This window comes from Mus musculus, chromosome 15 (assembly GCF_000001635.26).
Source record: "Mus musculus strain C57BL/6J chromosome 15, GRCm38.p6 C57BL/6J".
NCBI lineage: Eukaryota > Metazoa > Chordata > Mammalia > Rodentia > Muridae > Mus > Mus musculus.
Window position 1 is genome coordinate 85,370,262 of NC_000081.6, and position 16,219 is coordinate 85,386,480.

Consider the following 16,219-nt stretch of genomic DNA (forward strand, 5'->3'; position numbering starts at 1 on the left):
CTTAGTATGGACTAATTTTTTTAAAAAGAAAATTAGCTTTATTTATGTAATATAAAAAAGTTGATTGTAGTGTTAGAGTTTGCCAAATGTTTTCCACTCTGAATGCTTTACAAGAGTATTTACATACAAACATAATAAAACAGAGTCCACCACATGGCTCCTGGTCTAATCAGTTTTTCTTAATTCTGACCACACCTGTCCCTGCATTTTGTAAATTTTAACCGGAAGCTGCATCATTCTGACACAGTGGTCAGTTCACACAGAACAATACTGAAGGGGAGGGAAAATAATCGTAAACAGCCAAAAATTATTTTCTACCAGTATGACTTTATCATTATATTTTTATATTAAAATACATTCTGTGTTAAAAAAGTATTTGTATTCACTGAAGTTCTAAATTTGTTGTACTAAGTCTGACATTCATATAACCCCAAATCGATATAGACATGACTCTATATTAAGCTTTCAATATGAATGATTTCCACAAATAAAAAAACAAAACAAAAGGAACAGAGGTAACAGAAAATCCATCTGAGGGTGATCGTTCTATATTCTACATAAAAGCATCTTGTGTGATCTCAGCATAGACTCACTTAAAAGATAGAATCATGAGACCACAGCCTCAAGCCACACAGTAGGGCTGAAACTGTCTCTCCTATTATAAGTTGGGTAATTCTAGATTTGGTTCTTTGTTTGAGACAGGGTTTCTCTGTGTAGCCCTGGCTGTCCTGGAACTCACTCTGTAGACCAGGCTGGCCTTGAACTCACAGAGATCCACTTGTCTGTCTCCTGAGTGATGGGATTAGAGGCATGAGCCTGGCTTAGGTCTAGTTATTAAAGAGTGTTGCAATCACTTATTTATTGTTGGCATTATTATTGTTAGTTAGTTTGTTAATTTATTTTTTGAGAGAAGTCCTATCGTGTGGTCACAGCTGGTCTGGAACTCACTCAGTAGACCAGGCTAGGTGGAACTTTGATGACCATCCAGTCTCAGTCTCCTCAGGTGAGTGCCACCCTCCCCTGCTCTAATTATTGATGTTGCTTGAGAAATGCAACACAGTTTGATACGACCACTGAGTAAGGCAGGAATCCATGTATAAAGTGGGATGTGGTGTAAGCGCAGATACTTTATAATACAGTGATAGACAGACTGTTAGAGGAAATCCCTTCATTTTCAAAGCAGTGGATTGCTTAGTAAATTTGGGTCTTCGGCACTTTCTTGAAATGCCTGGCAAGAATTCTGACAGTTCCATGGTCTTAGTAAATGGAAACAAAATAAAACCAGAATTACCAAGAACGTTAAGTTTCGGTCCCTCCTGAAATGAGAACAAGCGACAGGATCTCCGAGTGCACTTGTGCCTCACGTCCCACTTTTGGTATGGACTAATTTGTAAGGACTCAGAGTGGACAGAAGAAAATAAAATTCTAAGAACAGGCTATGAGAAGCCCTTGAATTTAATTCTTTCTTTATTCAGTATTTTTATCTATTGGTATAAACTTGAATCTTGTGTTCAGTTTCCTTAAATTATATTAAATTATTTAGTTTTGGGGTGCTGGCTGCTAGCATTGCTGATGCAGTGCTTTGTGGGAGCTGGGCCTGGAGAAACTGTCCCTAGAGCAGAGCAGAGCAGAGGAGGGCGTCCAGTAAGTCTCGGGGACACTGCTGGCAGCAGGAGTGTCTTGAGAGCACCCCCCTATCTTTCCATTTTTGGATCTTGTCAGATATTTTTCTCCATAAAGCTTTTTTATTTCCCTGTTTTTCTGTTGTCTTATCTGTCTTTTAAAAATGGTTTGTAGCCAGGTGGAACGGCTCATACTTTTAATCTCAGCACTTGGGAGGCAGAGACAGAGGCAGGTGGATCTCTGTGAGTTCTGAGGCCAGCCTGGTCTACGTAGTGAGTTCCAGGACAGCCAGGACTACACAGTGAGACCCTGTCTCAAGAAGAAACAAAAGAAAAACAAAGGTTTATTAGGAGCTCTTTGAATATGCTGTGAGTCTGAAGGTAGTTGTGTATTTTATCTTCCTATTTTGTGGTAATATTTCTGTTTTTTTTTTTTTTTGGTTTTTGGTTTTTGGTTTTTGGAGACATGGTTTCTCTGTGTAGCTGGCTAGCCTGGAACTAGAACTCACTCTATAGACCAGGCTGGCCTCAAACTCAGAAATCTGCCTGCCTCTGCCTCCTAAGTGCTGGGACTAAAGGCATGCTCCACCACTGCCCGGCAATATTTCTGTTTTTATTGCATGGTGTCATCTGAGAAAAAGTGTTACTATATTTAAAATTTATTAATATTTAAAAACTGTCCAGTGTTTTTAAATATTTTGACTTTGGTGCGTATGTTCAGATCAGTGGCTAGAATGGGATTTTCTGTCCTGTGTGAGGAAGTACAGCATTGTCAGGGTTTCTGTGCCGATACCTGGGCACCCCACTGCTAATTCTCATATAGAACATCGCTTATTTAATGACTGGCTGCCAATACTCTTCTTAGTATTGGTTCCAGTCAAGTTCTTGTTCTAGTCCACTGCTCTGTTTAGTTCTTTCTGTCTTGGTTCCACCCTGTTGTACCTACCGTTAACTGAACTAGCCGGTCGTAGTCTGTGAGTCTGTGAGCATAGGTTCTCTTTTTACTTTCCGACAGTGTCATAGCTATTAACAGCCCTCTGTATCTTCATATACATTTTTAGAATGGCTTTACTAAGTTTCCAACAAATATTGCACATCAAGCAGGATGTGCAGTGATAAGTGTGTGTGTGTGTGTGTGTACTCTCTTCTACTTGGATCTAGACCGACAGTTACATTTAACCTCTTTATAGAAGCTGAGTCACATGCTCTGCCTAGTCCTTTCCTTACTTAGTTGTACTTCAACACCTCCATCTTATTTTGTAATTCCTTCTTAGATAGTGTACTCATCACTGTCACTCATATTTTGGCACTTAAAAACACTTTCCTTTTAGATTTGCTTGTATGCCTTTTGCCTGCATGTATCTGTGTACCACATGGAGGATGTCCAAGCCCCTGGAACTAGAGTTGTAGGTGGCCACCAGCTGCCATGTGGGTGCTGGGAACCCTGGATCCTCTACAAGAGCAGCTAGTGCTCATAACTGCTGGGCAGCTCTCCAGCCCCATATATTGGTACTTTTAAAAAAAGATTTATTTATTTATTATATGTGTCTATACTGTAGCTGTCTTCAGACACTCCAGAAGAGGGCATCATATTTTATTATGGATGGTTGTGAGCCACCATGTGGTTGCTGGTGGGATTTGAACTCAGGACCTTCAGAAGAGCAGTCAGTGTTCTTAACCGCTGAGCCATCTCTCCAGCCCATGGTACTTTCATAAATGGTGTCCTTGCCCTGGTCCCATGTCATCCTCCCCTCTTACTGGAGGTTGAGACCTGAGCCCAGGATCTTGGCAAGGGTATCACTCTTTGTATCCCTTAGCCCGATGTCTTTATGCTTGATTGTTTCCTGAATGTAGAACTATGGTTTGTTTTTTTCTTTAATACTGACTTTGGTGAAGCAACATTTGTAAGCTTTTCTTAAAATTTGTATATTTTCTTATTTAAAAAAAAAACCTTTCGGGCTGGAGAGATTACTCAGCAGTGACTGCTCTTCCGAAGGTCCCGAGTTCAAATCCCAGCAACCACATGGTGGCTCACAACCATCTGTAATGAGATCTGACAACCTCTTCTGGTGTGTCTGAAGACAGCTACAGTGTACTTACATATAATAAGTAAATCTTAAAAAATAACTTTCAAATAAATAAGCGTTTTCAAGAATGCAGACAACGTACGAATTTAAATATCCTACAAGCATTAGCCTTTCGTTGGTAGTGTGGGATATGATCGTTTGATTTGTTTGGTTTTTTTTTTTTTTAGCTCTTGGGTCTTTTGTCTTGCTGGCAGTGATACTTTTGTACTCTTCATAAATGGTGATTGCAAATTCCTTAGCTTTCTCTTTCAAAAAAGACTACTTGTCACTATGTGTGGCCATTATTAATTCTAAAGTGCACTGTAGACTTTTTGTTTATTCCTATTTTTAGGCTAAAGCAGCCCCTGAATGGAGGTCCTTGGTAATTTTCAGCCTCTGCCTTAATTGCACGAATATCACTTTCATGTGTGTCTTGATACTTTGTTAATGATGTTGCTGTGACCTTATGTGTTTCACTTGTGAGAAATTGGCGAACTGTTTTCCCAAGTGACTGTACCATGTCCCCTTCTTGCCTGAAGTAAGTGGAGTCCGTGTTCCACCACTCCCTAGCCTTTGCTGTGGTCACTTTCCAAACTTTGGGCCAGACTGGTCTTGTCATGGTTTTTGTTTGTTTGTTTGTTTGTTTTGTTTTTTGAGACAGGGTTTCTCTGTATAGCCCTGGCTGCCCTGGAACTCACTTTGTAGACCAGGCTGGCCTTGAACTCAGAAATCCGCCTGCCTCTGCCTCCTGAGTGGGCATGTTTTTTATTAGCATGATCCTCCTGTCTCAGCATCTGGAGGTGCCTTGATTACAGACATGTGCAGACGTGATCTAATTTGTAGTCATCTTTTAATTGGAGCACATATTCCAATGATATTTCATGTAATTATATTTGAGTTTATAATCTTTTAGAAGTTAATTTCATGTAGTGTTGTTTTGATGAGGCATATTAATTTTATGCTTAGAATTTCTTTTTCTTTTCTTTTTTCTTTTTTTTCCAAGATAGGGTTTCTCTGTATAGTCCGGGCTGTCCTAGAACTCACTCTGTAGACCAGGCCTGCCTCTGCCTCCCAAGTGCTGGGATTAAAGGCGTGCGCCACCACTGCCCTGCTCATGCTTAGAATTTCATTGTGGAGTGAGACTATTAGACAATCAATCTATCAGTCAGTCACTTTCTTCCTCTCTCTTCTCCCCTCCCATCTCTCCTTCTTCCCCTTCATGCCTCTCTCCCTCCACCCTCTTCTTCCCCTCTTTTGTCTCTCCTCTCCCTCTCTCCCCAGTTCTATAACATTGGAAATGTTTCTTACTAAGATGTATTTATTCACTATGTTGAGTCTGTTATCTTCAGCTTTTACTTTTTTATATTCCTAGCTTTTCGATGTGGCCTGCAGTTTTTAGGCAACGTTGCCTCACGAAATGAAGAATCCCAGTCCATTGTTTGGGTCCACGCCTTCCCAGAACTCTTCATGTGAGTATGATGTTAGGATTTTTTTCTATTGACTTCTGAAAAGATCATGGTTATAGTTCCATTTATATGAAGTTCAAAGGCAGGAGAAACAAGACTGCAGGAGTCAGCTCTCTGCTTTCACCCTTGCTGGGTTCTGGAGACTGAGCTCAGGTCACCAGGCTTGGCCGCAGAGACACCCTGACTGGCTGAGTGATCTCAGTGGCCCACATCATGCTTTTTTAACAACAGGGTCTCACTTTGTAACTCTGGTTGCCTGGTCTAGAACTTGATATGTTGACCAGGCTAGGCCTTGTAACTTACAAGAGAGCCACCTGCCTTTGTCTCCTGAGTACTGCCATTAGTAGTGTATATCACCATGCCTGAGTCGTGAAGTTAACGCGAGGACAAAACCCAAATGTTGGGATGAGCCATGACATAATTCATAATTAGTAAGTAACTCACTAAGTAGGTGATAGGCTCTAGGAATTGTGTTATGACTCTTGACTCCAAGTTCTTCTGTTTGAAATCTGTCCCTTATGACCATGATGTACATGCTTATAATCTTTTTACAATTTTCAACTGTTTGTTCTTTCTAACAAGAATAAACATCTTTAATGCTTTGGAAATGTGATCATTTTTATTTTTTCTCTATTCAAATGTTAGTTTCAATTATGAGTCCTAAGTCAAATGTAACTTTTTATTGTCTTTTTTGAGATTTATCCTTACTTATAATTGTGTGTGTGTGTGTGTGTGTGTGTGTGTGTGTGTGTGTGTGAGTAAATGTCCGTAGGTGCATAGTATGTAGGAGCAAAGTTGCTCTCAGCCAAGCCTGTTAGTTCCCTTGGAGCCTGAGTTACAGGCAGCTGTAAGCCGCCATGGGTACCTGCTAGGAACCTTGGATCCTTTGCATGAACAATTTATGCTTTTAATCACAGAACCGTCTCTCCAGTCCCATTTTATCGTATCTTACTGTTGTATTTACTGTTTTTATAGCCAAAGATTATGCTTTTTTCCACAGCATTATTACCTTTATTATATCCTAAAATATCAATGCAAACTAACTTTGCTAAGGATTATCATTATTAATGTCACAATCATATTTACCATGTAGATACTTGGACCAAGTGTCTCATCTTTGTTTGGCAGGTCTTGCTTGAACCATCCAGACAAAAAGATTGTTGCCTACTGTTCCATGATTCTGTTCACATCTCTTAATGCTGAAAGGATGAAAGACCTGGAAGAGAACCTCAATATTGCAATTAACGTCATAGAAGCTCACCAAAAGCACCCGGCGTCAGAGTGGCCGTGAGTATCCTGCTAGGAATTAGATTGCTTTAAGGACATCCTTACAATCGTTTTCCTTATGAGGTTTGGTAATAGATTGAGCCAGGGTTTGCTGTGTTCTCTAGGCTGGGTTTGAAGTTTCGCTCCTCTGCCTCAGCCTCCTAGTGGCTGAGATTATCACCACCTCTGGCTTATTCCAACCACTAATGTATTGATTTGTTTACTTCTTGTGATGTGGAGGAATTGAGTTCACATCGACAAGTGCTCCCCCACTGAGCCACAATCTCAACCCCTTTGTAGAAGTTTTAAGTAAAAAGTTGAGGCCTGATAGTTGTTTTGAGGATGTGAAAGAGATACAGCTTGAGCTTGGCAAACTTGAAGTATAGGATAGGGTGGTGGGGGCAGTTTTGATGTGTGAATGAACATGGTAGAAATGACTCAGCCCATTTGGAGACCGCTGTGACCTCAGCAGATGGTTCATTAGAGATCAGAAGTTGGTATATGTCAGTATTATGTAAACGAGACACTTGTTGCTGTCCACATTCTCTCTCCAGACAGAGCGTCTGATTTCTCTCTGGTTTCTTTTAGATTTCTTTCCGTTGTTTTTTAGGAGTTAATGTCATCTCAGCATAGGTTTTTTTTTTTTTGGAGTTTGTTCCTTTTGGGATCCTCCCAACTTCTTGAGTCTGTAGGTGTGCTGGTTCATTTTTGTCAGCTCTACACAAGCATAGACCTTGGCTGGAAAGAAGGACTCTCAACCAAGGAATTGCCTCTGCAGGCCTGTCCTGTCTGCAGGGGATTTTCTTGATTGCTAATTGATGAAGACAAGGGCTCAGTCCACTGTTGGTGGAGCTATCCCTGGGCAGCTGGGCCTGGACTTTATAAGAAATGTAGTTGAGCAAGCCCGGGAGCCGTGTTCCTCCATGGAACTGTCCCAGTGCCTGCCTTGAGCTACTGCACTGCACTGGCATCCTTGGTTGATGGACCTGGAAGCTGCTGCGTAAACCCCTTCCTAGTCCACATTGGTTTTGGTCTATCACAGCACCAGAAAGCAAACAAGGATAGTGGATGTTTGTCTTTCTTGAACTTGTGTTATGTTTTCAGAAGTATCTGATGGAATATTTTTTTAATCCCCTGTCCTTTGACCTTTCTTTCAGGACTCAGTGTCAGAAATACACAGGTCAAGGTGGTGGCCTGCTTTTCCAGCCTAGTAAAGATAATGGGTGCAACAGCCACTGTAGCTTAGATAGTTTGTTACTTACAGGCACAGGCTGCTTTTACCTTGTGAGCGTGGGAAGAACAAAGGACCCTGAAATACCTCTGAGTATCTGTCTCACAGTATCCTGCCATAGGAAAGAGCCTCTCCCCTTCTCTCAGGCCCATCATCACAGGGTGTCAGTATACTCAGATGAGCCGCTTCTCAGGCTTTGCCTGTGTGGCTGCGTGGGAGGATACAGACAGTCCAGGTGCTCTGCTGGAGCCGTTTCCCTCCCTGTATTCTCCGAGCGTTCAGTAGTCACCCTTGGTTGGTGTCCTCAGGATGTGCCACCTTGCTGTTTGAGAGTTCCCCACTGGGAGGTGGGGCTCACCAATTAGAAGAGGTTGGCCGGCCAGCAACCCTGGGGAATCTACCCTGTTTTTACCTTTCCAGTGCTAGGATAATAAATTATACCATTACACACCTTTTTCTTATTTATCTATTCATTTCTTTTCCACATACCTTTTCTTGGGTGTTAGGGATTGAGCCCAATTTGAGCTTGGGCTGCGAGTACTTTACTCACTGACCATCTCAGCCAGTGTCCTACACTCCTGAGGATACAGATGCCCATGATCTTGTTTGTTTAATCTCTCTCTTAATGCCAGCATTGATGTAATGCCAGTGTTAGTTTTAATGTTATGGTCTTGATTAGCATAAATTTTGAAGCCTGAAACTGAGGCATCCTATGCTCCTTATCAAGATTTATGTCTCTTGCATTCCTATGTGAATAATAGGACCATCATTTTAGTTTTAAAAACAGACTTTTCCATGAATCTGTAGGTCTTCTGTACAGAACTATATTATTTTGTGGGGTGGAGGGGTGGGCAGCCGCTGTGGCACTTTTGTGGCGGTTAGAGGACAGATGTTACGGATGGGGTTCCTCTTACCTTTATGTCCTTCCACGCCAGGGGTTGAACTCAGGCTGTCAGGCTCTCAGGAGCAGCCTTTTCCAGCTGAGCCACCTCACTGAGCCTTCTGCTCCATTTCTGATTCTTGCCCCTTCCTGTTTTGGCTTCTGCTATAGCATTGCTGCTACGTGATTTGGGTTTTGTCACTTCTAAGATGGAATGGCGTTAGATTATTGACTTAGGGTCCAAGCATTTACAGCCATGCATTATTCTCCGTAAGAACTGTCTCAGCACTCTGAATCTTCCTGTGCTGTCCTTTCCTTTTTGTTCATTTCAAGTCGAGTCCATTGGTTATCTAGGAGTTTGATTTCCATGTATTTGTGTATTTCCCAAATCCTGTCTTGTTACTAATTTTTAATTTTATTCCACTGTGGGTGAACACTCTTTGTATGATTTCATTCTTTTAAAAATTATCCAGGTTGTTTATACCATCATCATGGAGACTATTCTGTATATACTTAAGATGAGTGTGCTCAGCTGGTTTTGCTAAGTGTCCCAGCAATCCAATTTCTTTCTTTTGAAACAGGAACTAATAATTCTTCCTCTCAGCCTCTCAGGCGTGAGGTTACAGATGTGCCTCCAGCCAGTCTCATCACGTAGTATCTGCATTTACAGCAGTTAGGTCATCATGTGTTTATATTTACAGTTATTACATTATAGCCTAACAAATTGATCTGTTTTTCATTTCATTTCATTTCATTTTGAACTCATCAAAAGTGTTGTTCACATATTTTTTTTCTCCTTCACATTTTAATAATCTTTTCCTATTAATCTAAGTGTCTGGATTTTTTTTTAAGATTTATTTATTTAGTATACAGTGTAGTACACTGTACTGTCTTCAGACACACCAGAAGAGGGCATCAGATCTCATTACAGATGGTTGTGAGCCACCATGTGGTTGCTGGGAATTGAACTCAGGACCTCTGGAAGAGGATCAGTGCTCTTAACCACTGAGCCATCTCTCCACCCCTGGATTTTCTTCTCACAATGGGCAGTGTGATCAGGACTTAGGTGGCCTTCTGGTATTTGAGCCTCTTAAATTAAATATTATTATATTCAAGTTCTAAATTTAAAATTGTTTGCTTCTTTGAATAGCATTTGTATTTGAATTACCATATGCAAATGATCAGCCGCTGATATGTGAAAATCTTACACTTTTACCTTGGACAACTCCCCTCAGTGTGCACATGCAGCCACCTGCGTCACTGAGGAGCCCTCAGCGTCAGCTTCCCTCCAGCCAGCTTGTAGCAGAGCTCTGTTTATTTGGTAGGCATTTGAGGGGTAGCTGGGGCCTGTATCTTATCAGCTTGGAATAAACAACCAGGCTCATCATGGGCAAACACAGAATCTACTTCAGAGTACCTCAGAAGCTGTCAGGGGTCAGCAGCTGGAGTTGGCAGGGACAGAAGGGGGAGTTCGTCCTCAGCTGACAGCTCTGCAGCTCTCCTGCTGCATCTGGCTGAGAACTGTCCAGGGCCCTCATAAACTGTCTTACTGTCAAATCTGAACTGGTTCTGAAAGTCAGAAAGGATCCACTTTCTGCCCCCTTCCCCTTGCTTGGCCGTGCAGATGGCTGATAAAGAGCAGTAGCTGCATGAGGATTTACTATCTTCTCATGTTTTCTCTCTTCTTAGAAAGGTGTAAGACTATAATAAGAGCTCCAGATCTTTCTCTTGGGATGTCCTGAAATAACATCAAAGTGTGGGCAAGAAAGTTTTGGCACTGCATTTGGCTCGAGTAGTTGGATAATGTCTTTTTCTATATTTTGGGTTTTTGTATGATTTTGTTTTGAATTTTTCATAAATTTTCCATAGTATAAAAATCTTGCAGATAAAAAAGCCATCACGCACCCAAATTAACCAGACTCCAAAATCTGTGCATCTCAGTGAACTTGTTTACATTTTGAATGGCCATTCTGAAGCTGCAGAGCTTCACCCTGCAGTTTGAATGTTCACCTTTAGATGGATTTATCCACTTACCCCCGCCCCTGAACCCAAAATATCTGCGGCAGAATTAGACCTAGAAAAACACCTAGCATTTTATATCATCTAATAGCTCAGTCTGTCACCTACATTCACCCCTTCTTCCTTCCCCAATGCCCGTCCTTTCTTGTTGTCTATGTATTATGCTATACCCACCTGTACATGTGTCTGCATATGTATTATTGGCTAGATTCTACATCTGAGAGAATGTGGTTTTTTCCTTTCTGAGATTTTGTGACCTCAAGTAATAAAATATTCTAAGTCCATCCATTTTCCTGCAGTTTTTATTACATTTGTCTTTAGAGTTAAATGGTATTTGTGTGTGTGTGTGTGTGTGTGTGTGTGTGTGTGTGTGTGTGTGTGTGTGTGTGTGTGTTTGTGTGTGTGTTTAACATTCACTATCCATTTATCAGTGGGCAGTTAGGTTGATTTCAAATTCTTTAGCGTCACTAAAACATCAGTAAACATGGGGGTGCAAATATCTCTCTGGCAGGGTGTGGAGATTGCTGGTTCTATGCCCAGGAGTAAAATAGCTGGGTCTTATGGTAGCCATAGCTCTTTCTCTGCTGTTTGGAGAGTAAATTTAGAAGTAAAAGTTGTGTTCTAATTGCTGGTACAGAATTTGCAGTATTGTGGGTTTTGGGGTAGGGGTGTCATGGAGGATCATAGGCAATGACTGAATATTGTGTTTTTTACAAATGTTCTCGTGAGAAAAGTTTTGATTTCCACATCTAAATTATGTATGAATGGGCTTTAGGGTTCCAACTTTACTTCTGAACCTAGCTTGGAATGTATGGGTTCCTCTTACTCTGAGTGCCTCTTGCTTTGAGAACCTGGCTTAACTAATATAAATACTGTTGACATTATTATTATTCATTATTCTTAGAAATAATTAAATCTATGTAGTGATTGGCATCTTTAAAGATCTATAGAAGAACTAGGATAGTAGTTTATATTGTTGTGTAGGCAGTGGCTGCTGAGCTACATCTCCAGGGCTGGATTTTATGTTTAAGTAGAGGACAGTGTGGTGGTCATTGATGTGGATTATCACACTCACCGACATTTTATTTGTTAATGAGAGAGTAAATAAATGGTGTATTACTACTTTATAGTCAACTTTTATTACTAGAACAATATTTATTAAAATCATACTTCTTAGTTCCTAAACCTTAGAGATACCTTTTGTTAGATACATTTGAGAACTATTAATGGTGTTCAGTCTTTTTAGACGCCACAGAGGTACTTTGAAGAAATATGCTTATAATCTTTGCCTCAGGCTTCCATGGTCCTCTCTCTAGTCCAGATGAGCACCGTGCCTGACAGTGTGGATGTTTTCTCGGTAACTTGAGTACTCTTAAAGAGGGGAAAATCAAGCCAGGATTCATCACGGCATTGTTGGCATAGCTTGAACAATATGACATGTCCATTTTCCTGCCTTGTCTTACAGCAGTAAGCTTCGGACTAAAACGAGAGCTATGTTTCCTGTCTAGATCTGACAGTGTCACTGAATGTCATGTCCCTGTTCACGGTGAAGTCTGTCAAAGTTGAAGTAGACTCACTTTTCTAATTGAACCCACTGAGTTATTTTCATAAAAGTTTCACATGAAAAATTGGAGAAAAGATTATTCCAAGGCTTCCTCCCTCTTGATATTGCTAAGAAAGTAATTTATGAACCTCACAAAACATAAAAGACCCCATTAAACCTGGGCCTGGAGAGATGGCTCAGGGGTCAGAGCACCTGTGCTCTTACAGAGGACCTGGGTTCAGTCCTCAGCTCCCACATGGTTGCTCACTGCAGTCTGTAACTCTAGTTTGAGAGGATCTGTCACCTTCTTCTGGCTTCTGTGATTAGGCATACATGTGGCGCATATGCATACTACATACATATATATGTACATATCTATACACACAGGCAAAAGAACCATATGCATAAAAATAAGTATTTTTAAAAGATTACAGTATAAAAAGTTGAATTAAGTGAAAGGCTTTCCTTTTGTATAAGTTTATGATATAGGTGAGGACGTGTATGCTTTATTGTTTGTAGTAACCAAATTTCTCTTCCTTTTCCCTGTAGGTTCTTGATTATTTCAGACCACTTTCTGAAAAGCCCGGAACTGGTGGAAGCTATGTATGGCAAACTCAGCAACCAGGAAAGGTAACTCCCTGCCCCCAAAGCAGTATGGTTTTGACTCTTTAGCATTCCATATAGTGTTCAGTAGCTCGAACTGAGTTTGCATCGTTTGGTTAACATCATACCAAAACCACAACAGGCAGTGATGAATATAGGATTTATACAGAGTTTATATAGAATTTCAGTCTGATGCTATTATTTAATAGAAGCATGTTAAAGAAATAAAAATATGCTGGACAGTGGTGGCCCATGCCTTTAATCCCAGCACTTGGGAAGCAGAGGTAGGCAGATTTCTGAGTTCGAGGACAGCCTGGTCTACAAAGTGAGTTCCAGGACAGCCAGGGCTATACAGAGAAACCCTGTCTCGGGGGAAAAAAAAACAACAACCAACTTTTAACAACAAAATGTTGCATTTCCTCAATTTTATAACAACAGTTTCAAGCACGCATTGTAGTTATCTCTTTGTATGTGCATATCACTAGTTTGATTATTTAGAATATCTATTGCTATGTTTACGGTTTTCTGGTAGATAGTTCACACAAAGTAGTGTGCCTTTATTGTAGTGGAAGAACATTTACAAAGCCTAGCGATACTCAAGCTAGTAGCCAGCAGAGTGTAACCCAAGTGGCATGCCTCCTACCACTGGGCGTGCTGCGGCCTTCGTGCTGACTGACTCCAGCCATTGCAGGAAGTAAACACTTCCTGTGTTTACTGCTGTGTGTCCACGCTGATGTAGAGTTGGAGAGGAGGGTGCTAGGAATCGTGGTGAAGTGGAAGCTTGGTGCCCCGTTGTCTCCTGAGGAAGAGTGGATGTTTTCCTAGCTCAGACGTTTCCTTTGGCAGATCATTAGGACTAAGTCAAGAGTTTCCCTCAGCAGGTTTATGTGACGAGTTCATTTTTCTCCTGTGCATGGAGAATGCTTGAGAAGCAAGTAGACAATGTGTTACTCAAAATGTTCCCAGGTTCTTTGAGTCAGATGAGGAACCATACTGAGAGCTGGGATGTAGAAGAATCCTTGGGGTGTCAGACTGTGTCTCTAGCCCAGCTGCATTAGGATATCTGATTGGTTCAGGGGCTGTCTACATTTTAAAATACATCTGTGGATCAATTACTAAAACAGTGCTGTACTGAGCCTCAGCTGGTGGCTCCTGGGGCATGGTGGTGAACAGCAAGCCGACTCCCTGCCTCTTGTGCTATGGGCAGTAACTGTTCCATAAGTGTTGGCTTCTGTCTTCTTTACTCAGGACCTGGAATCTACTGGGAACAGATTCTTTTGAGAGGGAAGTTTGAACACGCATGTAATCGGTTTTTTTGGTATGATTCGGTAATAATGAGAGCCAGTGTGATGCAGTTTCTGCTCCCCATTCCTGCTGCTCGGTGTAATTGTTGGCAGGTTAAAAGGCTGCTCTTCTGAGGTGGTGTGTACAGCGCTCAGGTTATAATGTGTGTATAGCACAGGAACAAAGGGCAGCTGGTGTTTGGGTGGCTCACTCATTTGACCTTTCTAGAGCTCTGTCTCATCCAAGAAAAGGGAAAGAAATAACGGTCACTTGATGGAATTATTATTGTAGATACCTAAATAGGTGATATATTAAGGTCCCAGAGCTTGCCTAGTTAGCAGTCAGTAAATATGAAGGGAATGCCCCTTCCCCAAGTCTTTTGTTGTAGTGCCAAAGCTGGTCTCAGGCTGCCTTGGCTTCCCAAAAAGTGTTTTAGGGGCTTGAGACTGTAGTCTAGCTTCTGGGCCAGTGTGAGGTACTCCTCCATGATTGGGAGCAAAGTGGCATACTTCCTGGTGGGCAGGAGGGAGGGATGGGGGCCATGTAGAGCCTTCAAAGGCGTGCCTTTACTGATCTACTTCCTCCAGCTAGGCCCACCTCCTAACATTCTCCCATCTCCTAAAAGAGTCCCTAGTAACCAGCTAGGGACCAGGACTGTGCGGTGAAGTGGTGTTTGTACAAGTGTCTGAGGGCATGCCTGTGCATGCATGCATGCATGTGCATGTGGAGATTAGGGGATGATATTGTCTTCCTCAATTACTTTCCAGCTTCTTTGAGTTCATTCGATCGTTTATTTATTCACGCATAGGGAGATTCTTTCATTGGATCTGAAATTCATAGCTTTGGCTAGGCTGGCTCTCTGGCCAATCTGCTCCCAATGTCTGTCTCTGCCTTCAGCACTGGGGTCACAGGCATCTAAGGTCATGCCTGGGTTTGCTGACGTGCTAGGAATTAAGGCTCAGCTCCTCTTGTTCTCACAGAAGTGCTCCTCAGTCCTGGTGCTAAGGTGTCACTCTGTGAACTGGTAGTATTCACACCAATGCCACCGCTGCGCTCAGGCCCTCGCAGTCACTGACTGGGCCTTGTGTTCCAGGGTTGGGGTCTGCGGCCTGGGCAGTGCTTCCTGAGCTTACAGAGCTCGCTCTTACTCAGCCAGCCGGCTCTGCTCTCTGTCCATCTGTCCATCTGTAGGGACACATGAGGCTTGTCAGCACCACTCACTGCCTCAGTGTAATGCGCTCACTGTTCTGGGTTAGGACAACTTATGGCCTTCAAGGCTTATCATATTGAACAAGTTACACTTTTGGAAAAGTTCAAATCTAAATTGAAAATTTGCTGGAAATTTTTGAACTTGAATTATAGATACTTTATTTCTTGTTCTAGAATGTTCATAAAATATTCTTCCTCCCTCTTACCCTTGCTCTTGGTCCTCACCAAAACCTTTCCAGGATTGCATATATGTGACAATAACAACTGTAGCCTATTTCACTTTAAATATAACTAATAAAACAGGGGTGTTTTTCTTTGTTTGTTGGTGGGTTGGTTGGTTGGGGGGATTGCTATAGAAAATTTTCCTAAGTGTTTTGCAAGTTCATTGCTTAAAAAAAACCAGAGGTCAAACTTTTGAGAGAGAGTATGTGACTATTTGGTCACAAGTGAGTTAGAAACAGTCGTCATGTCAGCCAGTGACTTAGAATCATGGGCGCTCGGCTCGGAAATGAGAGTGTGCTTAGGGAGTCTCAAGAGGCCTAAGCGGTAGTTTGTGGGTTAGGGGAGGGCAACAAGTCTTTGAATCTGATGTGTAATGATTCTGCTAACCCTTAAGCTAGGCCTATTGGCTTTCCATCCTTGTGCCTGAGTAAATAACATGATAAAGAACATTTGTTAGACCGTGTGCTTGTTTTCAAGGAGGCAGAGTCACGTACCACATCACATTTTGCTCCATAATGAACCTGGTGTACCAGTCATCCCATGAGACTATAGTGGAGTATAAAAATGCTCCTGATGTCACAGCTGTGGGATGATCGTAGCCACTGTAATGTCACACAGTGTCTTACATGACTTTGAGAGTCTAGTCAAAACCTAGTTTCCCCGACTTGTCAAAAATACAGCATGCACAATTATGTCTGGTGCCCAGCACTTGAGATCAGGAATAGTTTATGTCCAGTATACACTTGACTGCTTGACAGTAGTAGAGTAAATCCACATTCTGGGTTAGCAGGCCACAACTCATTCATAC

At 41.7% G+C, this 16,219-nt stretch overlaps 1 protein-coding gene across 1 annotated transcript in view; it reads left to right on the forward strand.

Moving 5' to 3' along the window:
* Positions 1–16,219, forward strand: part of Atxn10 (ataxin 10) — a 127,583-nt gene that overhangs the window by 34,007 nt on the left and 77,357 nt on the right. Inside the window, exons 4-6 of the mRNA NM_016843.4 lie at positions 5,061–5,157; positions 6,283–6,441; positions 12,643–12,723. Of these exons, the coding sequence (NP_058539.2) occupies positions 5,061–5,157; positions 6,283–6,441; positions 12,643–12,723 (337 nt within the window). The remainder of the gene's footprint in view (positions 1–5,060; positions 5,158–6,282; positions 6,442–12,642; positions 12,724–16,219) is intronic.